Here is a 25,979-nt window from a genome sequence, read left to right on the forward strand (position 1 = left end):
CAAAGTTGTTTCAGACAATATAGAGCAACACCAAAACTCATGTGGTTTTATTTCTTCATAAAAATGGTAACTTCCTGTTGATTTTACTATATGAAGATCTGGATCCGGATCCATGGATCCAGTCCGGGTTTTCTTCTGAATAAAAATGGACAAATCAACAGGAAGTTAACATTTTTATGAAGAAATAAAACCACATGAGTTTTGGTGTTGCTCTATATTGTCTGAAACAACTTTGTTTGTGTTTGTTTACGTACTAAAAGAGTGACTTTGAGAGCTGTTTCAGCATACAATGTAAGTCAATGAGGAGCATATTTTGAATTATCAATTTCTAATCACTGGAGAAATTATTTTTAATTTCTTGTCCACATTTGGAGTTACATCATGGCAAGGTAAAGTACAACCCAAACCTCTACAAAAGTGGTCTTACCCTTTAATGTCGTTTAATGCAATTAGATATGACTTTTCTGTTTGGATGCATGGGCTGTCAAGGCCAGAAAGTAGTTTTTAGCCACTCAGTAGGCATTCCTGTATAACTTCCTGGTTTGATGATGATGTCACACGCATACCCTCTATTCCTCTGGTTTCCGGTCGGACCACAACCCTTCTTTGGTTTTATACTTTTTTTTCTCTTCTTTTTTTTTAATGGCACAAAGGGCAATGCCAGGGCAGGATGGCCATCAAATAAAATAAATTAAGAGTGGGGTTAATAATGAATTTAATTTTAATTTGTTTAATACACAGTATAACTATCAGTTAAATAAATTAATAATTAAAAACCTTTTCATTTAAGAAGAAAATCAGTAGTAAGTAAAAGTAAAAAATGAGAACCGCCGAGCCAATCAACTTCACACTGGGCACCGCACTCTCTCAGTCCTCTGCAATAATACAGTCGACTAGTTTGAAGTCGATAGGTCAGACAGGCTTCTCCAGATACAGTAAATGAAGGACACAGATTTTTGCGCATTTATAGAAAGATGTTTTATGATACTGACCAGTTCCCCTGTAGGCCCAAATTCGCCCATCACTCCCCTCTGTCCTTGGTCTCCCTGAAAACAGACAGCGGGACATTAGGAATGACCTCCACACGGTGACCTCTCATTGATGATGTCACTGGGGAACAAAGCTAATTACAGCACAGCGGTAATAAAACGGTGGCTTACGGTGGCCCCAGACACGCCTTGCGACCCATACTCTCCATCGTGACCTCTGGCACCCTGCAATGACAAGCATATTTACAGTGTTAACCACAATAACCATTATTTTAGCTATTTAGCTATTAACAAGAATTGATGACAGACAGTCATAATTACCAGCTGTTATTATATCTGCAGAATTGTGGGTGAAATTACTGAAATAACTAGTGGGTTGTTGTTGCAACTTGCTGGCTGCAATGCAATGCTATCCCATTGGCTGAGAAGTCGGCTATAGGCAAAAAGTGTCTGGTTGCCTAGATAGTAGAGACGGCTGTGTTTCGGCTGCCAATCAGAAAGATAGGTGACTATGGCAGCCAATGAAATGATTAGTTGCCACTAGGTGACTAGGGCAGCCAATGAAATGATTGACACTACCAACCTGATAGAAAGTACAGTAGACCAGCCTGCTTTGCACACCTGTGTGAAAATTGCTCCTCACTTTTGTCTTCAATGTTTGTGTTTACACACTTTTGTCTTCAATGTTGGTGTTTACACAGACCCTCAAAGCTGGACATAGGAGGGGCTAGCGCCCAAAAAAATAAAAAGCAAGGCTTTTGCACACCTACAGGCAACAGGTACGTAGGAGAAGGACATCCAAGTGCCTGACATACTGAAAAAGGAAGGATATCCCGCACACTGTCTTCAAATGCAGTGAAATTGTTTATTAAGGAAACAGCAACATACTCTAGCTATTGAAAAATAGCAGATATATGTGCAGATATGATTGATTTTCTTTTTTTTTTCAAATGTGGCGCAAATCTTTCACAATCACATGCACGACACATTCACACTTTGTCCTCTTTTTGGGAATTCAGAATATGGTCACCCTATTGTTTACGGGCCGACAAAAGTGGCTCATAATTCTGAATCTACGGCCCTCTCTCCATGGTTTTGATCAAAGCGCTGATGTTCTGTGATAATTTCTGACTTCAGCGTGCATCTCGTTCGGAATATAAACGCTTCTAGAGAGACTTTAGTTTTGACAGCGTGACGTAATAATGGAAGATTATGTCTCCCGGTTTTGGGGGTAAATGGAAGGCGGGGCATTTCATTTTCATCTGCTTGGCACTCTAGCACCTTTATTATGAAAGACTCTGGCGGCAAAAGAAGTGTTAGCTGTTATTATCTGGCCATATTCTTCTACTTGGCGTCTTTTCATCAACTAATCAAATGATTCCCAAGTGCGGCACTGCTGCGGCTCACCGCCAGGGGTGGACTGGCCACAGGACGTACCGGGCATATTCCCGGTGGGCCACGACCGTAGGGGGCCGGTCAAGTTATGATATGATTAAAAGAAAAAAGAAAAAAAAGGCCCCCATATTAGAATTGTTACGGTAATCATTTCGGCCTACGCTGGGCGCTCGCCACGGCCCACGGGGTGGGGGGGCCTATCACAGCGTTCCAAACGGCCCAGGAGTACCACCCACATGTTTCTACCTCCACCCTCCCGGCCCCCGTTTCTTTGAGGAGAGGAGAATTGCTGCAGGAAGGTGTGTGAGGAGAAGAGTAGAGAAAGAATTCAGAGGAAAACAAAACAAAACAACGGACCGAACGAAAAAATCACTACAACGTACACAACTTCAAAATTGGAGAAGGACAGGTTGTGTAGGTGTCTGTTGGTTTGTATAATTTATGTTGTTCTGTACAAGTGGTGGTATTAGGGCTTGTGTGTTTGTGTGTGCCTCGACGGAGCGGGTGGTAGAGTTTCTGCTATGTCTGCTAACATCTGGGTCAAATACGGTGAACAAATTTCACTGCGGTAACGTGTGTGACAAATCGTACGACTTTGACTTTGACTTTCTGCCATCTTGAATAGCTCATCTTTTTTATCTTGCTTTTAATCACAGAGTCGCTTACCATCTCTCCCTTGGTGCCCATCATCCCCATGGCTCCTCTGATTCCTTGAGTACCCTGAAATCACATGAATTGAGTTACACCCTGAGTTCCAGTGACTATGAGAAAGGACATGCTATCCTTAGACAGGAGAAACTACTAGAACATCATGATGAGGCTTGAATTAATATCTAAAAACAACTCACTCTTGGTCCTTGAGATCCAAGGTCTCCCAGACCTCCCTGCTCTCCCTCCTCACCCTGAAGAGAGAAATAGGACAATGTCACACAAAAAACATGTTCAGGGTGCCCGCTTGTCTAGCGGTCCAGGCGCATACTACACTTCCTGGGACAAGGATAGCTCATACAAGCTCAAAATGAAATGCGAATTTTTGAAAAATCTTGAAAAAGTATGAATATATTTTATTTATTTTCTTCTTTTTTAAAGGTTTTGTCTATAATAGGGACATTAGGTTGATGTTTTTTTTTTAAAACCCTGCAAAATAAGAAATTGGCATGAGATTCATTTGGTTAAAAATTAAAACCCTGCATCACAATCACATTCAAAAGGCCTTTTGTCTGCCTTGATGCTCCTAGAGTCATCACAAAATTAACGACTCAGGGAAAGTTTGTCATCATCGCCCCATCACCACCGCATCCATTACATCAGTGGTGTGTACAGTACGTGAAAAATGGAGACGCAAAAATGCCAGCGTCAGCACGGTACATTATGTTGTGATGTAGCGTACACGCAGGTCGGAGCACCGGAGCGGAGGTGGTGTGTTCCGTTATGTAAATCAACGTGTACGGCTGCGCGCAGCTGTTCATTTCTGACCTCCCTCACATGTATCATATCAGTGCTGTTGGGCAGAAACCTCTTATCTCCATATTTTTTACTTTTTTTGTTGTAAATTTGTGCCCTCCTTGATCATACAACAGCGTCACACAAGGGGAAAAATAATCAAAAGAAGCAATTCCACAAGTTTGTAGATCTGCTGCTTTTGCTACTTTTGAATTTGAGTCCAGAAAAGTAAACCGTTTTGGAAAGGTTTCCACCCCACACACACACACACACACACACACACACACACACACACACACACACACGGTATCCTATACAGTAGTTTCAAATCTACAGCATGTTAATAAATAGCATGTTGTTTAGACAGATGTGAGGTTCATTGATTACCTGGTGTCCTAGTTTTCTTGAAGTACTATACTTTTCTCTCTGCGGTCTACTTGTGTGACGATTTACCTTGTTTATTGTAAGTCGCTCTGTATACAGTAAGTTATTTTCTCTTGCAATTTGCCTTCTGATGTGCCCATGTGTGTTGTGTATGTATGTGTGTATATATATGTGTATATATTTGTAAAACAGTAAAACGTGAGCGCGCGAGCGAGTGCAACAAGGTCCATCGAGGTGTGAGACTTCATTGAAGGGAGGAAATGATTCCCGGGACTGGCAGTAAATCAGCAGGCCAGGCAGGAGGTGATGAAGGCAGATAGGCCCTGGCTCATTTACATTTATATGGTGCATGCATGGGCACATTAGGGATGATTTATACTTCAAGTCACGTGCCGGGGTCGCGCGCACTACACGCTGTGAAAATAGACCACCTGCAAGCTCACAACATGTCACAACAATCTGCGTTCATTTGGTCATGCTATGACAAAAAATGTCCAGTTGAAAAAAAGTCCAATCTTTTTCCACTGATGAAGCCTAATTAAAAACTAAATCGACTAAAACTGAGGCTCCATGTAGAACTAGAAGACAAGACATTTTATGTTTGGTTGTGCACTCTGAAAATAGAAGATCTACAAGCTCAGAACGCGCTGCCTTGTAGATCGTCTATTTTCAGAATGCAACCAAGTGGAAAATCAGCCATCAAGGCCCGCCAAAATATTTTTGTCAACAAAATCATTAAATCAATTGTACATTTAGTCGACTAAAATCTTAAGATATTCATTGGACTAAAACTAGGCTAAAACATTTCAGATGACTAAAATATGACTCAAAAGACGACTAAAACTAAATAAAGATTCGTTGTCAAAATCAACACTGGTCACAATGCAACGTGTTGTGAGCTTGCAGGTCGGCTATTTTCGGTACGCGACACCAGCCGCGCGACCGAATATAACGCGACCCCCCCCCCCCCACACACACACACACACACACACCTTTACGGAGAATGTGTGCTTGTGTTTGAACGCCACTACTTCATATAAATCATATTCCATGCATTACACGCGTACAGGGTCATTACTCATAGGTACTGTACATTCCCCCTCATTGAAATATAGTGGCACAGATATAGTGGCATAAATAAACATGGTTGCATAAATAAATATAGGCCCATAAATAATAATAAGGACAGAGTGCCGTGAATCCCTTGTTTGCATTTAAGTTGTATTATGTCACTGCTGTTGGGTAGAAACCTTGTATGTCCAAAACCTTTTTTATATTATTTTCTTTTGTAAAGAATTTAAAATAGTGAAAATAGCTGATCTGCAAGATCACAACGAGTCACATCCACCGTTGTGTATAGCTTGTAGATCTGCTATTTTCACTACTTTTGGACAACAACACTCTTGTATGGTGAAGAGGGCATCAATTCACACAAAAAACAAGAAAAGATGGAGATAAAAGGTTTCTGACTGTGTGTGTGTGTGTGTGTGTGTGCGCGCGCGTGCGTGTGCGTGCGTGTGTGCGTGCGTGCGAAGGCGAGGCCCTGTTTTTGTTGATTGTTTTTTGGTGGTCATATATTCAATGGCAATTATGTAAATTGAATCCGCTTAAATATCTGCTGTATGAGAATCCACGTTTTCCACACTGGCTATAGAGGTCTCTCTCTCTCTCTCTCTCTCTCTCTCTCTCTCTCTCTCTATCTCTCTCTTTCCAAAGGAAAGTGTTTGGCGACACGATGGATTGACCACTTAAACCGCCTTGTTTTACATGCTTCTTTGTATGGTGGTGTCACATGCACATAACTGATCTACAAGCTCACAACCCATCGTGATGCAGCGCCATTGTGAATTGTAGATTGGCTATTTTCACAATTTCAAGAAAAACCTTGAAAGTTGATGATGTGTATTTAAACATTTCAATTCATTTCATTATATATACAATCAATCAGTCAATCAATCAATCAATCAATCAATGATTCATACCTTGTGCCCTTGTTTCCCTGGCTCGCCAGATTCTCCTTTCACACCTTTGTGGCCCTAGAAGAGTATACAAACACATTGAAGGAGGTTTCATTTGAAGGATCATTTTGTCCATGGCAAACCAATTACTGAATGCCAAGTCCCCAGGTTTTCTTCAGAACATGTACATGACACTGATTTACCCTACTACGACACTATGGCACATTAGGAGTCCATTAGAGGTCCATAGAGGTCCATTAGACTAGAGGTCTGAGAGTGTACAAATGAAGGGTCCATTTGGTTCCAATTGAACAATCACTGAGATACAGACCTGTTATGGTCATTCAGGGCTATAGCTCTTTATGTGCTTCTGGTTATTGTCCATTCATTTTGTATGACAAAAATGTCCACAAGACAGCATGGCGCCCCCTGCTGCACTGTTAGCATAATGCAGTGATTTTCAACCATTATGATAACAAGCACCCCCAGTTTTATATGCATTAGACCAGAGGTTCCCAACCACTGGTACGTGTACCTGTGCTAGTACGCGGGACAAGTCCCGCCACTGGTACGTGTACCTGTGCTAGTACACGGGACAAGTCCCGCCACTGGTACGTGTACCTGTGCTAGTACACGGGACAAGTCCCGCCACTGGTACGTGTACCTGTGCTAGTACGCGGGACAAGTCCCGCCACTGGTACGTGTACCTGTGCTAGTACGCGGGACAAGTCCCGCCACTGGTACATGAGAAGGGAATCCCAAGTTTTCCCGACTGTGAATCTATAACTGTGCGTCAATGACAATGATATAACATTATGTTGTGATATTATAATATAGCAGCGGGTACGCTACTTGTGGCCAGTCAACTGTCTTCCGTGTTTTGGTACGATGATGCGCGACCACTCCGCACCCCCGCCCCCCCACCCTGAACTGTCAGCCGGTCCATGGTAATAGAAAGGTTGGGAACTCCTGCATTAGGCCACAGTCCCCCATTTTATACTATCTGGGACCCCCCAAACTTCACTGTGAAATTCCCTGTTGGAAATGGAACCATTACCAATTACAGAACTGTAAGGGTCTATACTCTATTTGGTTTCAATCATTTAGACTGGGGACACCCTGGAAGCCCCTCAAGGACCCCTGGCGGTCCCCCAAACCCCAGGTTGAGAACCTCTAGCACAGTAGTAGGGGACCCCCAATATAATCATAATTGAAGTGGGGACCCCCAATATAATCATAAGGACCCCCCACCCTGACAAGCACTTGGAATTGTAGGAGTTGATGCATTACATTGTTGTTATAGAATAATTTGTTTTCATGCAATAATGCTCTTTTTCAATTTCATTTATTTTCATTCCCCCTGTGAAAAAGGTCTTAAAAGTCCTTAAATTGTCACTTTACTGTAATCTGGGGACCTCCCCCAAAATCATGTGGGGGACCCCGACCAATAGGTTGAGAACAACTGCTCTAGCATAATAGAGCACAGAAGGCCTGACGTCACTCGTTCATCCCCTGGTTTGCCAACGTTTTTCTCTATGGAGAATAACATCTTAAAATCGTCTCATACAGTATAAGTGTAAGGTCCAAAAATAGACAAGCGGTCTAGGCGATATTGTCGGTGGGGCTGGGCTCTGTATCGTTTATGACAGTCAGTCAGTCTGTTTCTAGCGAAACTTGTAACTAATTCGGCGGCGTTAACATTGGCATGTTCTCGCCGTCAGTTGATTCTTCATATCCACATGAGTCAAACCACCGGGATCATTTGTTAATTTTTAGAGCACAGTTCTTATTTGACGCAATATAAAAAAGGGGTATTCTGAATGGGGGAAAAAAAACGTGAACCAACCAGGTAGGATGTGTAAATTGCATCAGACTTGGGTGATTGTGATTGTGTTTCACCATCCTACTCACCTTCATGCCTGGAAGGCCTGGATGACCTGAGGTCCCCGGAGGACAGGAGCCTGGGCACTATAGAGCACAAGGTCAAAGCATACAGTCAGTTACAGAACAGTGGCGATTTCCTAGACTAAATCTAGGACGAAAAAATGTTTGTCGACTAGCTTTTTTCACTGACGAAAACTAAATAAAAGCTAAGCTATGATGCCTACAACTAAGACTACATATACTGACAATTTTCTCAACAAATAAAAACTTTCCCAGATCAGGACACCAATATTATCCATTCAGGAGAGAGACAGTATACAGGACACACAGGATACACAGGTGCATTTGGAAGTGACGACACAAAGAAATGAGCAGACAAACAGGATCACTGTAAAACTGAAGCTCATAAATCTCTCTGATTGGTTGAAATTGGTGATCAAAATGTATTTTATTATTATTATTATGGAGTGCTGTGATTTTTTTAACTTTTTCTGTTTTGTATGCGTTTATGGAGTTAACATTACTCTAATAGACCCCCAGGTGTGGTTATAATATTAAAATATGAAAGCCAAAACCGGAATGTCTTTAAATAAAAAATAAGGCCCTCATTCATCAACACGGTGTACACCCAAATGTGGGTGTACACCCGGTGTACACCGTGTTGATAAATGAGGGCCTACATCTTTAAAGAGGTGGAGAGATGAGGAGACACCTGTTACTGAACAAGCGCTCTAAATACAGCAATTAAATTACATTTCAGAATGAATTGAGCCTTACCAGTTCAGCACTGCCTTGCATTCCGGCTGCACCCTAAAATTGACACAAAACCCCCAAAAAAGAAGACATTTTTGATTAAAATATCAAAGGTTACATACGGAAATAATGATCTGGTAAAAAAAAACATTTGCACGCAGGTGCTTTCTTTTCTCTGCCGAATATCAGAGCGAAAAAGGACGTACAAAAATAAATCAACCTCACTTCATGTCAATCACGTTTGCACACTGCCGCCGAATATTTCGCCCGTATAAAAAAATCGGACTGGGGTCGATTTTATCAGTTTTCCACAGCTGTCTAGTAGTGAGTTACCAACTAGTGGGGTGTTGTTGGTGACAGGCTGACAGCTAGTGATAGCCTACTACTTTCTACTGTCTAGTGGGGTTTAGTGGGGTGTTGGTGACAGGCTGACAGCTAGTGAAAGCCTTCTACTTTCTACTGTCTAGTGGGGTTTAGTGGGGTGTTGGTGACAGGCTGACAGCTAGTGATAGGCTCCTACTTTCTACTGTCTAGTGGGGTTTAGTGGGGTGTTGGTGACAGGCTGACAGCTAGTGATAGCCTCCTATGTTCTACTGTCTAGTGGGGTTTAGTGGGGTGTTGGTGACAGGCTGACAGCTAGTGAAAGCCTCCTACTTTCTACTGTCTAGTGGGGTTTAGTGGGGTGTTGGTGACAGGCTGACAGCTAGTGAAAGCCTCCTACTTTCTACTGTCTAGTGGGGTTTAGTGGGTTGTTGGTGACAGGCTGACAGCTAGTGATAGCATCCTACTTTCTACTGTCTAGTGGGGTTTAGTGGGGTGTTGGTGACAGGCTGACAGCTAGTGATAGCATCCTACTTTCTACTGTCTAGTGGGGTTTAGTGGGTGTTGGTGACAGGCTGACGGCTAGTGATAGCATCCTACTTTCTACTGTCTAGTGGGGTTTAGTGGGTGTTGGTGACAGGCTGACAGCTAGTGATAGCCAACTACTTTCTACTGTCTAGTAAGGCTGTCCCCAAACATTCAAGGTTCGAATGTTCGCTCGTTAGGGTTGGCACTCGAATCTTAATTAATGGGCTTGAACCATTCGTTTTTTTTATTTTTATTTTTTTATTAAATAAAAAATATTATTATTTTTTCCCTTTTTTTATTAACTCGAAAATATATCTCGGCGAGAATGCGATATGAGCATGTAAAAAAAAAAGTACGTTTCTAGTGCATTCCTGTCAGAAGTTATGATTTTTTAAAGAAATATCTCCTAGTTCTGCTGTCCCATCTCCCGTGCTTGTAATTTGGTGATTGGCCTGCAGCTGAGGTGAATTGAATGGAATGTCTGACGCGTCTCTCTCACACACACACACACACACACACACACACACACACCAGCATGATCGCTGACAGGGGCCATGATATATTAGCATCACAAAAAGCAGGGAACTCTGATCATTGTTAAGCAAAACGGTCACGGAGGATCTGCTTTTGCCCTGTGCCCACTTCACTTCAATGCGCCTCCCAGAATACACAGGTGGAACAAATAACGAGCAATATACGCTGTTTTAGCTGCCTGCCAGCAAGCTCACGTGAGCTTGCAGATCAGCTGTTTTCGCGGACTTGACGGTGTGTGTGTGTGTGTGTGTGTGTGTTGGGAGAGACGAGAGAGATTGATAAAGAGCAGGGGAGACGCGCTGCGCTCTGATCGAGACGGATATCTCAAAGGTTATTTTTTAAATTAATTGGAAACAAATGGTCCGGATGTTCGCTCGGGAATTCCTGCCGAAGTTCGAGTCCAAAAAAAAGGGCTAAGGTACAGCCTTACTGTCTAGTGGGGTTTAGTGGGGTGTTGGTGACAGGCTGACAGCTAGTGATAGGCTCCTACTTTCTACTGTCTAGTGGGGTTTAGTGGGGTGTTGGTGACAGGCTGACAGCTAGTGATAGCCTCATCATTTTGGATCCGCAAAACGCTGCGAAAACAACGCACCAGTGTTCAACCACTTTAAGTCTTAATTGTGAGTAAGCATGTGCATTGGAATCATCACTGTCAGTGTTCATCACCGTTCTGTGTGGATGGTAAACAAAGCAACACATGAATTTGATTGGCTATCGCTGGACGATAGCCAATCAATATTTTCATGTTTTACTACACGGTTCCCCCTGTAGTAACTCTGAGGACCCCCTAGAGCTCCCGGACCCCCTGTTGAAGACCCCTGGTTTAAGAGATAAACCTTGTGATGCTTACTCTGACGCCAGCTGCTCCCCGAGGCCCCTGTGGTCCTCGCACGCCCATGGCACCCTGTAGGAAGAGACATCATATTAGGGCTGGCCAAACCAGGGTAATAATATGTCCACTCCCTTATGTAGAACCAGCAACCGACGCTGTGGTTAATCAAATAACCAAGATGCTTTTTTTCTTCTTCTTAATTTTTTTGTGTGCTATTAAAACCCTGTTAACCCATTCTGGACGGGAACCCCTTTTGGTGTTTTAACTAAGCATTATGTTATGCTTTAGCTATTGAAAAATAGCAGATCTACAAGCTCATAGCGCGCCACCGAGTGGCGCGCTACGAGCTTGAAGGTCTGCTATTTCTAATTTCTGCTATTTCTAAATCATGAAAATGCGGCACAAAGCTTTGAATATATATTCTTTCAGAAGACTTTTTTAAAATGGGTTAATAAATTCAATTTAATTATCCAATAGTCCTATACTGTTTACCATTCTCAGTTTCTGTCAATTCCGCCAATGCTGGGTACGATTCCACCGCTATACAGCAAAGGTGCTTTCATACAGCACCAAACAGAGCATTATCTAGTCTAGTACTATACTTTGTTGTACAATGGTGGCCTACGGAAATTGTGTAAATAGCAGATGTACAAGCTCATAACGTGTTACGATGTGGCATGTGAGCTTGCAGATCTATTTTCACCTTGTAATAACCATTAATCATAATTGAGGCCAAGGTTTGAAAAAAATCTTATTTATTTGAATCACTAAGCCCTACATCTAAAACAAATTAAATGTATTCATTCCTTCGTCATTGTATTGGACACTGCATCTTGGACTTTAATTCCATTATGATTTTATAGATTCGATATTAGACTCAGTATTGAGACATTGAACATTTTGGGCTTGTTTTATACTTCATTGCGAGACGCTGTCACATGCCAAAGAGAGCAGATCTACAAGCTCTGCATCGTGTTGTAGATCAGCTACTTTTGTGCATGACGCTGGCGCACAACTAAGCATCAATCAGGCCTTCCAGTGATGTGGATTAATGTGCACTGTCTCTAGAACGATACAGTCACACATCTGTTGAATCTAATTGGTTGTTGCTGCATCTCAGTGGCTCTCAGGTTTGACTCTACGTTCCTCTGCTGTAGGTTGATGTATATGGTCGTATAAAAAAATGCATCCTTCTGCACTGGTATGCACAGCCGAATTAAACCAGTTATGGGATGTGATGTGACACACCATCAGAGCTACAATGCCCATTTTGGGCGGGAACCCCTTTTGGTGTTTTAAACATTATGTTATAATTTAGCTATTGAAAAATAGCAGATCTACAAGCTCATAGTGCGCCACCGAGTGGCGCGCTACGATCTTGTAGGTCTGCTATTTTTGAAAAATCGTGAAAATATGGCACACATCTTTGAATGTATATTCTTTCAGAGCAAACGTTTTTAACTCAAATCTTTGCTTCGGAGGAACAACATATTTTCAGATGGGAGTCGGTGGCCAATTACATATCATTTTTGGGGTTCTTGACATGAAATATTGAGCACCACTGATACAGAAACATCTTTCAGAAAACTGTCAGAATTTAGAGGACATTTTTAAAATGTCGACGTCAGGCCTAAATGGGTCAACATGTCAGAAACAAATGGACCCCTCCGGAAATAGATCTTTAAGCAACCTTTAAAGATCTACTCAAATGGTGCTGTCACAAAGGCTGAACTGCCCATTTAGACCGGGACCTTTTCGTTGTTATTCCTTATTTCAATACAGGAACCCCTTTTTGTAACATTTAGCTGTTTGCTATCGGCCTATACTGTATTGCAAACATATTTTATTATGAATTGTTTTAATTAAAATCTAAAGTTCTTCGGAAAACTTTTTAGGATTTAGAAGGCATTTTTAGAATACATTACACATTTAACAAACAACAGACGTGGGATAATTTGTATTTGTTTTGCAGCTTTAAAGAGGACAAACGAATATGTTCCATAAAGGTCACTCATGATCAAATGAAATACTAGATCCACTACATCTAGATCTAGTGGATCTAGATCTAGATGTAGCTTCCTATCCTGTATCCGTGAACAGAGACTGAAAACGTATGTTGTTAAAGATGGAGTGCCACAATTTTTGTATTTTTCCAGTTTTTCATGTGTCTATGAGGTGACAGTACTTCATTAGACACCCTGGAGTCGTTTTTATGTGCAATGGAGTATTAACTTTGTATTACCCTGTAGTACCCTTGACAGTCAAACGGGCCAATGAAATAAACAGTAATATAGTGACATCACACTATCAGCCCCTCCCCTAACCCCTCCCCCTTTATAATACAACTACAGCTGTGGGTGCGGCTTCAGTTCAGGTGAATCACCACCCATCACCACCCACCAGGCAAACCAGGCATACTTAATGAACTGGTGGGCGAGTCCACATAAAAGCATGATTTTAACAAATACTGTACACTTTTTGGAAAAAGTTCTTCCTCCTTATATTATAATAATACCTGATGATCATGTTTTAGGGTGGGAAAAAATCGTGGCACTCCATCTTTAAACATACGATTACGGTAATTGAAATCATTGTCTGTCTACGCTATCTGGCAGTATACTCACAGGCGGTCCACCTTTGCCCAATTCCCCTGGAAGTCCGCCCGGCCCTGGTGGTCCCTGTGCAAAGAGACACATTGTTGGTTTGTGTTTTGACACCACAATTATGGTCACATCAAATGTAACACATACTGTATAGCAGCAAGTATCATTGATCATTTACTTACAGGGGGTCCATCGTCCCCAACACCCTGTAGAGGGAGACAAACACAATAAGTCAGTACCACATCGTTGCAGCCTGTTGGGGAGAAACCTCCATATTCTCCATATTAAATGAATGACCTACTGTTTATCACGTACGAAAGCATCAAAAGTAGCAGATCCACAAGCTCAAGACAGGACGCTAAGCGACGTGTTTTGAGCTTGTAGATCTGCTACTTTTGCTGTTTCCACCCAACAGAGACAATATAGAATGTGGTAGACAAATGATGATGAACTCTGTACAAATTGGAACCCAATAATGAACATAACATATCTTTATGTGGCAGGTGCATTCTGTGTATAGTGAATATTATTATTTTGTGTTTTAGGGGTTCCTACTTCAGTGAGAGGATAACAGTGTAACTTACAGTTAATCCACGAGGTCCAACTTTCCCAGGTTCACCCTACAGAGCAAAATGAAAAATGTTTAACAATAATATATGATATATTAAAGTAATTTAATAGTCAAGCCTACTCATTTGAGCATAGTTTAATAGTGAGAAGTTGAAGAAAGAGAAGAAAACAATTATTTATGTGGAATGGTTATTGTGGAAAACTATACCAAATAACTTTTGTTTAATTGAAAAACAGTTATGACTTTAATCCAATTAAGTGTCTCCTCAATAATACATTAAGATACTGTATAACTTCTACGCTGACCCACATATTCATTCAAAAAGAAGCAGACTCGAGACCTCAAAACAGGAGACTTTGCGTTGACATTCCTCTGGTCTTATCGCATGACTGGGCCGGGGCACACTTGACCCGGCAATGTTTAGTTTAATGAGGACCGATGTTCTGACTTCCATTCCCCACAGAGATTACACCAGAACACTTGCAGGATTAAGAGCCATTCATCACGAGGAATCTCTTCACGCCACGGTGACTACCGTCATGGCAGCGGAGTGGACGGCACTTTGGCACGGCTCTCTCCCTGGGAGACGAGCGGAGCTGAAAAGATGAAAGGCCCATTAGTCACTCACCTTCTGTCCGAGGGGACCGTCAGTCCCGGCGTCTCCCACAGGGCCGGTCAAACCCTGCACACACAAAGGTAGATTTGACTTAACTCGCACGTCAGAACAAAGTGAACATCGGCCATGTGTCAAATGGGGCTGAGTAAGTGCTCTTTGACGCTGATACAATCATGGGCTAAAGTCATAGTTTACTTACATTACACATTACATACGACGCTATACTATAGCACTTTGAGATTTGCTTCAAATGTAAAGTGCGTTATAAATAAAATGTATTATTATTATTATTATTATTGCCAAAATGTCACAGTATCTTATATCGTTAACTTGTCTGTCCATATTTGGGAGGAGCAATTTGATGTTAATATTCATGAGTGAGAAACTGCTAGATATAGCTATTGCCCCTCCCCTAACGTGTATATAGTATACTGTAGAACGTCTTAAGTCATACTTAATGCAAAGATGAATTGAAGCCTCATTGTGTCGGTCAGTGCTTATATTTCAATAACAACACAATCAAAGTGGAACTCAAAGTGGAAGTTCTCCATTGTATAATGATGATAGCCCCCTATGCTAGGTTTTGGTTAGCAAGATAACTTTTTGGTTACATTTTTGGTCAAACGTACTGCTAATTATACCGTATGTGACAGGCTGTGTATATAAGACTAAAGAAGCTGTAGCCTTATATAATCACAATACAGTATATCTTGCCCCTCATGTATTTATTTCTTAATTGCTGCATCAGACATCTGACAACTCTAAACTAATGTTTTCTTCTGCAAAATATATGTGGCAGTAATAGTGTAATGAATAGGAAATATTATACATAAATGTGTGTTTATTCACAGTGATTCAGTGTTTTAACCGATTTAAAACCGGGAAAGCATATATCAATTGTGACTTTAGCTATACAGCAACATATGTTTTTCACAAAGCTCTTGTTTGTCATCTGCTTTTTAAAAAAAAATGTGTTTTGAAAAATGTTGAACAATTTGGATGTTTTTTGTTGTTTTTGTTTGTTTGTTTTTGTTTTTACACAAATCTTTTCTTCTGGGGGGGTCCCTGGCACAAAACATTTTCAGATGGTGGTCTGCGGCAGTCAAATACATATGATTTTAGGGATCCTTGGCATGAAAAAGTTTGAAAACTGCCACAAAACTGCTTATTAACACAGTGGTTCTCAACTGTCTTTACTTGGAGTTCCCCCCTTCTTACATCTGACAAAGATTACCTATACACGCATGTACGCGCACGCACACACACACACACACACACACACACACACACACACACACACACAAACAAAGACACACACTTGTGATTTTCAGACATATTAACCACTTATGCCCTATACTCGTGTACAACGAATAGCAGAAATAGCCAATCTACAAGCTGTTTTCACTATTCCTTTGTCCTTTTTGAAAAATGTAGAACATTTTGGACTATTTTGGACAATATGATGACCTAAAAAGGCAGGTTGCTGTATGATTTTGTTGCAACAAGGTCTCACACCCCCCTGTGATCTTTGGCACACCCCAGGGTGCACTGGATTAGCAGAAAGTCAGCAATGTTAGCAGAAGGGGTGCGAAGAGCAGTGTGCCATGTCTGCTTATACTAAGCGACTTTGGGCTTCTTTTTCTGCTAAGTTGCTTATAAATTTCGGTAGTTGCGGGTTGCGTTTTTGTGTGCTTTTGGCTTGTTTCTAATCTAAAGTGTAGTTGCATGTTGTTTAAACCAGTGATTCTCACACATTTCCATGTCAAGGACCCCCAGATGAATGTATTTTGTCCAAGGACCCTGCATCTAAAAATATTTTGTTCCAGGGACCCCATACTAGATTTTAGTTGTCCAATCTACAAGCCCACAGTGAGCTTGTAGATCGGGGTGTGCATGCTTATCCGACACACCAAAAGTCTGGCATGCGCAAATCACCCGTTGCTCCCGACATGCGTTGGTCTGACATGCGTTGTGTCATGCTTGCGGTTAGGGGTATAGGGTGTCGGTCTAATGACTGTCGGATTGTTAGTAAGTCGGAACTAAAGCCTGTACCCTGTAGATCGACTATTTTCAAATAGCCTATAATCACTTATTTTGCGCTTGTTTTCATTGACCTGGCTGCTTATTTCTCTGACACAATCTGGCAACAGTGGCGAGGAGGTGAGAGCTATCCCACACTGCTGGACACCAACATTCCTCGGTCTGTCCTCAAACAAGACCCATTGACAAGACACCATTCCACACCGGGCTGAGGATTCTAGACCCCACACTCCAACAACAAGCAAACCCACACAATACCACTATTGTTTCCTAAATACTGTGTCACGGTAGTGCGGTACACACTTTTAAGTCAGTGATTCTCAACCTTTTTTTTATCGTTTTCAAGGAGTGCCCCGGTTTAATATGTATTATTAGGCCCACAGACTACCCAGAACTATCATTGAGAACCGGTGACTGAATCAAAATGTCATGATTTGATACGAATGCATTAAAGATCAATACTGTTACCTCACATAACTTCAGGATAAAAATAATGAATTACATTCCCTCTTTGTCAGGCTATATCATTTCATCTCACATTAACATCACACAATGTCTGTTTTCTTGACTTTCCCAGAAACTCCGGAGGCATCATACATTAATTACATTCAGGCCTGGGTTGCACAGAATGACCGCAATACCCTCTCACAAAGGAAATTCGAATTTTGTTCACCCTGATTATTAAATTCCTCTCTTTTTGTATACTTTGCAACAAGAGCTCGGGGGCTAACACGGACCTTTCACGGGCCTGGCTGTAGCAAGCCGATAAGACATGCCTGGCAAGGTTCCACCTCCCCCGCGGCCACGAGAGAGTCCTGAATACAGACCTTATTATTCTTGCCAATTTAATATCAACAACAATACAGGGCCCAAAACACAAATTAGTTTCAAATGTTTTGTGTAAAAATACCACTCACATCAGCTCCAGGTATGCCTGGCAATCCAGAAGAGCCTGGTCTACCACCATCGCCGTCGGGTCCCTAAGAATGATTCAAAAGACCCACATAATAATAATATTACAAACGTTTGAAATTATAATAAAGGATAGACCAAAAACAAAGTACTTATAAAAACATCATTAATTTAGAATTCATAATTACAGAAAGGCCGTCCACGCCACCGTCTCCCCTTTCTCCCTGTAACGAGACAAATTGTATTGGTTAAAGTTACAGTCATTGATGTGTTTTGTTAAATGGTTCTATATCCTGATAGTAATCACTGAGTGTTTGTTGAGTATAGGCTGACAGGACACTGACTGACTGAGAGACTGGAAAGTCTCTCCGAAAATGCATTTTCAGGTTAAGATACCAATTCTCAGGAGAGAGAACTCAGGCAGGATATAAGATATAAGGAACATCATATAAGTGACATAAGTGATGACACAAAGAAGTAAGCTGTCGTAACTGGATCAATATCAAATCAAAGCCTAAATGGGAAGCCTGATTGGCTGTAGATCAGTTGATCAATTAATGAATTGAATACACAGGACCACAATGGAAACGAGCCCTATAGGGCTTTTTATGTTACCGGTATCCTTTTAACAACCTTGGGAAACCGAATTCCTCTGTACTGTACTGTACTGTACTGTACTGTACTGTACTGTACTGTACTGTACTGTACTGTACTGTACTGTACTGTACTGTACTGTACTGTACTGTACTGTACTGTAATCAATCAATCAATCAGTTGTTTTTAGGCAAGCAACACTGTGGTAGGCCTACTATGGATCATAAATAGTCTTACTATAACCAGTGGTGGAAAAAGTATCAATACTGCAATGTAACAGTAAATACTGTGTTAAAAGTCCGGAATTCCAACTTTACTTGAGTAAAAGTACAAAAGTATTGGTATCAAAATGTACTGAAAGTACCAAAAGTAAAAGTACTCAATATTCAGAATTTCCCATTTCAAGTTTTCAAATGTATATAAAATGATTTTGAAAAATTGAAAAAAGCAAAAAAAGCTCACAATGCGTGGCATCGCAACACATTGTGAGCTTGTAGATCTTGTAGTACAGCTAGTTCAAATGTTTTGTAATAATATTGAAAATCTACAAAGTAACTATAGTATAGGCTCACCTATAGTTTTAGTGGTGGATTAAAAGTAGGCCTTTTTGCCTCTGAAATGTAGTGGAGTAGAAACGTATAGGCTATATACTGAAAATTGGAAATACTCCAGTAAAGTAAAAGTACCTCGAAATTGTACTTAAGTACATTACTTAAGTAAATGTAATTAGTTACTTTCCACCACTGACTATAACTATGAACACTTACAGCAACGCCATCAATTCCTGGAACACCTGCAGGTCCCGGGGGACCAGCTGCTCCTTGCCCAATCTGAGTAAACAACAATACAAGATTACAAATATATATATGAATTTCACTTTAATTTGCTGACAATTATCCTCACTTTTTCCCCATCTTATAGCTCCTCTAGACCTAAGAAGTATAGGTCTATAGAAAAGGTGGAGCAGGTGCATATTGGTGTAAAATGTATTTGTGTAAGTATAATGAAACAAAACAACGATGTCGCTGAACAAACATGCTCTTATGTAGGCTACATTGATATTCATAATTGATATAATTACCTAATCACTAATGACCGATATAATCAATTCAAAAGCAATAGAACACGCGGACGGGAAGTCGGGAACGACTAGGGCCTATATTATATTAGACTCAAGTCGTTTACCCATTTCTCACACGTTATGCCAAATATATAAATCGCGATGATGGTGAGCCACCTGTCCAAAACCACAGAAATACAAATCGTAGCGGCTCCTCCAATTGCCATTGGAATCATCATACTCACCGGCGGAAACTCCGCTTCGTCGATCTGTAAAGGAGAGAGAAATTGTATTATAGTAAAGTCTTACTTGAGCGGAGCAAAGCAGGACAATCTGAAGCAGGGCCAAGAGAGGTCCCCGAAAGCCCGGGGCCCGAGCCATGGTCTCCCCGGTGTCAGGGAAAAGGGGCTAGATTAGTCCTTGATTCTGGGTCTCAGCTGGGTGGTTGACAGACAGACGGACCCCCTGACACATAAAAACCACCCGACTGAAGCCGCTTCAACTAACCTAATACCGTCCGAGGTACAGTGGCCATCAAAGGTTCATGAATATCCATGATGTCATTTGCTTTTAGGGTAGTGATTGGATGATGGCAAGAGGCGCACGTGTGGCAGGGGAGGAGTTACTTGGACAGATTGCGAGTTGCGGGACTTTTAAAGGGCCTAATTTTTGGGGGGTGGAAGAAGTAGATGTAGGCTAGAAATACTAGGCCCTACAAGTAGCCTACATTTTTAATTCAGGCTCAGGTTTATTTGTCATATGTATAAATACAGAGTATAAATACAATGAAATTCATTGTGCTCAGAGGAGCACTCTCAGTCTTAAAGACATACACCAATACAGGACACAATAGTGCAATTGTAACTAGTAAGTAAACAAACAAGCAAACAAACAAATAAATACAGAGAGAGAGAGAGAGAGAGAGAGAGTTAATTATACCACTGCTATTTTTGACCAACTATCTTTTGCTGCTTTTCAAGTTTTTTTGCATTACATGCATGCACAAATCCCCAATTCATTTAATGTGACTGCATGAGACTGTCAGAGTCAGTCAGCATTAACATGTGGTTGGATTTAGTTTTGTTTGTCCTTACCGATGTGGTGCTTGGGAGATAATTGCACAGTTCTTCCTGGGGTCGCATCACATCACAGTGAACCAACATCGTTTGGAGCTCAAACTGTGAGGGAAAGAAATAAGTTAAATAAGTTAAATAAGTTGAAGTCTATATTCAAGGTTTATCATCCATGTGTCAAATAAAACAAATGTTGATCTCAAAGAATTACACAATTAGTCTACAAGAAAATTAAACTATTTCATATCTCACCTATAGGGATAAGCAAATATTTGTTGTTTGAATGTATTAAGCAATAGCAATGCTTGCTGTTGTGGAGATATAGGCCTACCGTGTGTCTCTGTTTTCCCTGAGTAAATACATTGTGTTAAAATGTAAGCTGTATGTGTTGTAAAATGTAGGGTAGGCCTACCACGAATAGGCTAATGAGCCATTCAGTGAATTTCAGTCAGGGCATACAATATAATATAGTGACTTCCACTGCTTGCTCTGCAGATTGACTTTGATGAGTTTGTGCAGCTATAGTGTCATGTATCCAAGGAGCTGGCATATTAGTAGCCTACCTTATTAATATGTCGCAACTTGCAAGCTGTTGGTAGAAATGGAATGTGAATCTGTGTGTACTCGCTCGTAAATTGCGCAATAATAATAGAAAACATGCCTTGATGTGTGCTCTGAACTGTGGTAAAGGCCTAATGTATTTGATGTGGCCTGTGCTGTGTGTGCAGTGCACAGGGCTGCGTTTCTTCACTGCCACTTGCTACAATTTTCACATATTTGTAGAAATTGTTTGTTAATGCAGGGGTAACAACAGAGATTAGGATTCTGTTAGGGACAAGATAGCCAGGAGCCAGCAGCCCTCTTATGCAAATGTATATCTGTTCAAACACAAGTGCAATCTGAACAATTTAAATTCGTTTTTTATATAATAACAGTAGGCTCATAATACAAAGTTTTTTTTAATAAGTTAAGTAAATAGTTTTGGCATCAAAATATACTTAAAGTACCAAATGTCCCATTTTACAAAGTATTTATGAATATATAAAATGTATTAAAGTATTCAATAGCAGATCTACAAGCTCACAACACTTCACTGATCTGCTATTTTCAAGTTTTAAATAGTTTAAATAGGGATGAAGTGGTATAGTATACTGTATGCTTTGTAATAATAATCCAAATCTACAAAGTTTTCAAGTAATTGTAGTAAAAAGTAGGCTATAAAATATTTGCCTCTGAGATGTAGTTGGGTAGAAGTAGGCCTAAAAGTATTGTAAATTGGGAAACAAGTATAAAGTGTAGCCTTGAAATTGTATCTACAGTAGCCTATACTTGAGTTAATGTAATTACTAATTAGTTAAATTCCCATCCATCCATCCATCCATCCATCCATCCATCCATCCATCCATCCATCCATCCATCCATCCATCCATCCATCTTCAACCGCTTATCCGTAGTCGGGTCACAGCTCCACCAGAGAGCTCCAGACTTCCTTCTCCAGAGCAACATCATAGTAACTTCATTCTGGGGGATCCCGAGACGTTCCAAGACGATTTTGGAGATATAATCCCTCCAACTCATCCTTGGTCTGCCCCGGGGTCTCCTTCCAGTGGGACGTGCATCGAGGACCTCCCTAGGGAGACGCTTGAGAGGCATACTTACCAGATGCCCGAACCACCTATAAGCTAAGTAACATTCCCACCACGGATAATATATAAATAGGCTAGGTCTAAAAAATTGCTTACCGGAACTGCTACCACAGGTCTATCTGCCAGTTTCCCAATGGAAGTGAAGCCGTCCACATTGACCGTATCTCGGGGTGATATCTTCTGAGATTCGATCATGACACAATCCACGAAAAGAGTCACGGAACCCTTATTGACGTTCAGGATGATGTCATGCCACAGAGAATTGAAAAGGAACGTGAGTGAAGCGAAAACAACGCTCTGCCTTTTCTTATCGAGTCCAATGAAGGCGAATTCTAGAGACTGGGATTCTCCATTGAGTCTGACAGCAAGTTGCACCTCGCCTTTGCTATCTTGTATTTGCCAGATATTCCAGTTTTTAGTCACGGTTCTGCCACTCATGCGAAACATTGACACGAATGCAAACTCTTCTGGTAGTCCCCGAGGATATAATGACCTGAAACAAAACAAAACAAAAAACGTGTTAATTCAGTTTGTTTGGCAAGGCCTGAACATCAGCGTGGACTCATGGAAATAGATTTGTATTTAGCCTACATGTTAAAGGTATATTCAGTGATTTGACTTAATTCAAATATCACTTATTTTTCCTTTTTTCTGGATAATCCTCCCTACTATAGAGTGTGCTGACCATATAAGGAGTTCCTCCCTGTCCCCAGTGAGCCCCTGGGGTAAAAAAACCCCTAGTTTCAGTTTTGGTGGCGGGTGGCAAAACCTTCATCCAATCAGGATGAGAGGGGCCTTCCTCCCATCATGATCTAGTGGGGGCGGGCCTTGGTGCACATGCTGTTGGCCTGTTGCACTTCCCCCCACTGTAGAGCGTGCATGTGCACATTTTGTTACCGGGGCGGACTGGGTGGTTTTCCAAATCACCCAAATCACTGAATGCTCCTTTAAGTAAAAGTATCAATACCACAAATACTATATAGGCTTGACTTGAGTGAAAGTACAACATTGGCATCACAATATGCTTACAGTAGGCTACCAAAGTTAAAGTACTAAACCTTTTTGAAAATAGAAAATCTTCAAGCCTACACGCTTGTAGATCGTAGAAGTGTTTTGTAGGCTGTTAATATTCAAACCTTTAAAAATAAAACTAGTAGTAACTAAAGCTGTCACATAATCTGTGGTGTGAAAAGTAGAATATAAGCATCTGCAGATGTAGTGAAGTACAAGTATGAAGTATTTTAAAAATGGAATACTCAAGTAAAGTAAAATTAGGTAGTATCTCATGATTGTACAGAAGTAGCCCACAGTTCTTGAGTAAATGTACTTTGCACCAGTGCTGAATTTTGCTGGTGTCTAGGTCTAGCTTTCATTTTCAGCACCATGGACAACGTAAACTACAGACATTGACCACTAGGTGTCAGTATTCACTTACAAGAATTCAAGCTCGTCTCCACCGATAGCAGCTACTTACTTTGTGTTGATTCTGAAGTTGAATGTCGACCCTATTCTATAAGCTACGTTCTGTGGAGCTGAGCCAACAATCTTCTTTACGATTCCCCTTCTTGCCAGCTCGGCAATGTGGAACTGAGACATGATATAAAATCCTGTCGGAAGGTAGTTTAAAAGTTTAAACGAGTGGAAATCTATTGATTGATTGATTGATTGAAATATTTATTAACAGTTTGCAGAATTACAGTACATTTCAAGCACAAACTCAATACAAAAGACTGTTAACTGTGAGTGGACGACCCAATTAAGCATTACACTTGTTTACAATAGGGTCCACCATGTTCAATTCATCAAAACATTTAGAGACGTACAAATAGACACTTCTATATAGTCAAAGAACAGAACAGGAATTCATCATAGAGGTAAAAAGGGAAAAGAGACATATACAGTGAGGGGAGAAAAAAAAGGGGGGGGGATTCAGATTTTTACGGGGCCCAGTTTCGAATTGCAGCCATCCGTAGGTGCCCTTTGAGAGCGGTTTTGAAGGAGTCAAGGGATTTGCATGTCTTAATGACTGTTGGTAGGGCGTTCCACATTTTGGTGGCATAGGAGCGAAAATAATTTTGTCCCTTGTTTGTGCCGAATCTGGGTTGTACATGGTTCGTTGCACTCCCTCTGGTGTTGTGGGTGTGGACTTCGTTAACATTAAGGAAGTATCTAGACAGGTACATGGGTATCTTGGTGGAGTATCGAATCTTGTGGACCAGACCCATTGCAAGATGCTGTACTCTGTCGTCGACCCTAAGCCATTCCAGTCTGTCAAAGTGGGCAGGGGTGAGGTGGGTTCGGGGGGTGAGGCCAAGTAGGAGCCTGACCAGTTTGTTTTGGGAAGTCTGGAGTCTAGTTTTAAGCCTATAGCCTAGTCTATACAGAAAATGTGTCAAATTTGCTGTCTTATAACTTACCAGGAAAACGATCTTCTCCGACGCTGACCTGAGGGCACACGGATTGCTCGATTTGAAGGCCAAGGCCAGATGAAAATGGCACCCCTGTAAAACGATGATGCGTGAAGATGATATATTAGCAAGTGGTGGAAAGTACATTTACTTGAGTACTGTACTTAAGTATTAGCTCTGATCCATAGCTCTAATGCGTTATGGACCAGAGCTACTTAAGTATATACAATTTTGAGGTAGCCTACTTTAACTTTAGTGGAGTATTTCACATTGTCAGTACTTCTACTCCACTACATTTCAGAGGCAAATATTTTAGGCTACTTTTACTCAACTACAATTATTTTTTAAACTTTAGTTAAGTTACTTTATAGATTTTGATTATTATGAACCACTAGAGTAAGTAAGTAAATTTTATTTATAGAGCACTTTTCAAAACAGTGTTACAAAGTGCTGTACAACAAGGTAAAACAATCATGTTAACAATAGAAGATAAAACAATGAAATGCAAATAAAACAAGTAGAGATACATCAACAATAAGAGGTAAAACATTGAAAAGCAAATAAATCAAGTAAAAATACATCATAAAATAAAGTGCTGACGAAATAAAAACGTTTTTAGTTCTTAAAACCGTCGACAGACTGTGCATTTTTTAGTACAAAGGGCAGGGCATTCCACAAAGTGGGGGCAACCACTGCAAATGCACGGTCACCCTTTGTTTTGAGCCTAGTTGCTGGAATGGACAGAAGGCCTTTATCAGAGGACCTGAGGGAACGTGTATTTGGCTTTGAATGCAGTAGTTCAGAGATGTATAGTGGAGCCAGTCCGTGTAATGCCTTATAAGTTATTAAGAGAATTTTGTAATTGATCCTGGATTTGACTGGCAACCAATGGAGTGCAGCAAGGACGGGAGTGATGTGAGATCTGCGGTGTGTGTTTGTGAGGATCCTGGCAGCTGTATTCTGTACTAGTTGAAGTTTATGGATGGAGGAGGAACTGAGGGTGGTGTAGAGACCGTTACAATAGTCGAGGCGGGAGGAGATGAAAGCATGGATGATTTTTTCTAAGTCTTGCAGGGGAGTGAGGACTGGTTTGATTTTTGAGATATTACGGAGGTGAAAGAAACAGGACTGGGTGACCTTTTTAACATGGGATTCCAGGTTCATGCGGTTGTCGAAGAGGACACCCAGATTTCTAGCGGAATCGCTTATGTTGGATGCCAGAGGGCCTAGGGAGAGCCGTACGGCATTGGAGATGCTTTCAGGGCCTATGATTAAGATCTCGGTTTTATTGGAATTTAGCTGGAGGAAGTTTTGGGCCATCCAATTATTGATTGCTGAGAGACAATCACGTAAGGTAGATAGTTTATCAATGTCTTTTTGCTTGAAAGAAAAATAAAGCTGGGTGTCATCGGCGTAGCAATGATAAGCAACGCCT

At 41.0% G+C, this 25,979-nt stretch overlaps 1 protein-coding gene across 1 annotated transcript in view; it reads right to left on the minus strand.

Annotated features, from left to right (window-relative positions):
- col9a1b (collagen, type IX, alpha 1b) overlaps nt 1–25,708 on the minus strand; it is a gene marked incomplete at its 5' end in the record, with an annotated part of 41,502 nt that extends 15,794 nt beyond the window's left edge. Inside the window, 21 exons of the mRNA XM_079511808.1 lie at nt 993–1,046; nt 1,161–1,214; nt 3,051–3,104; nt 3,233–3,286; nt 6,194–6,247; nt 8,081–8,137; nt 8,831–8,863; nt 11,040–11,093; nt 13,646–13,699; nt 13,807–13,830; nt 14,209–14,244; nt 14,824–14,877; nt 17,769–17,831; nt 17,952–17,987; nt 19,125–19,187; nt 19,727–19,825; nt 20,512–20,595; nt 22,233–22,629; nt 23,611–23,743; nt 24,554–24,637; nt 25,654–25,708. Coding sequence (XP_079367934.1) covers nt 993–1,046; nt 1,161–1,214; nt 3,051–3,104; nt 3,233–3,286; nt 6,194–6,247; nt 8,081–8,137; nt 8,831–8,863; nt 11,040–11,093; nt 13,646–13,699; nt 13,807–13,830; nt 14,209–14,244; nt 14,824–14,877; nt 17,769–17,831; nt 17,952–17,987; nt 19,125–19,187; nt 19,727–19,825; nt 20,512–20,595; nt 22,233–22,629; nt 23,611–23,743; nt 24,554–24,637; nt 25,654–25,708 — 1,596 coding nt within the window. The remainder of the gene's footprint in view (nt 1–992; nt 1,047–1,160; nt 1,215–3,050; nt 3,105–3,232; nt 3,287–6,193; nt 6,248–8,080; nt 8,138–8,830; nt 8,864–11,039; nt 11,094–13,645; nt 13,700–13,806; nt 13,831–14,208; nt 14,245–14,823; nt 14,878–17,768; nt 17,832–17,951; nt 17,988–19,124; nt 19,188–19,726; nt 19,826–20,511; nt 20,596–22,232; nt 22,630–23,610; nt 23,744–24,553; nt 24,638–25,653) is intronic.
- Nucleotides 25,709–25,979: the final 271 nt, after the last annotated feature.

Source organism: Electrona antarctica (genome assembly GCF_951216825.1).
Source record: "Electrona antarctica genome assembly, chromosome: 10".
Lineage (NCBI taxonomy): Eukaryota > Metazoa > Chordata > Actinopteri > Myctophiformes > Myctophidae > Electrona > Electrona antarctica.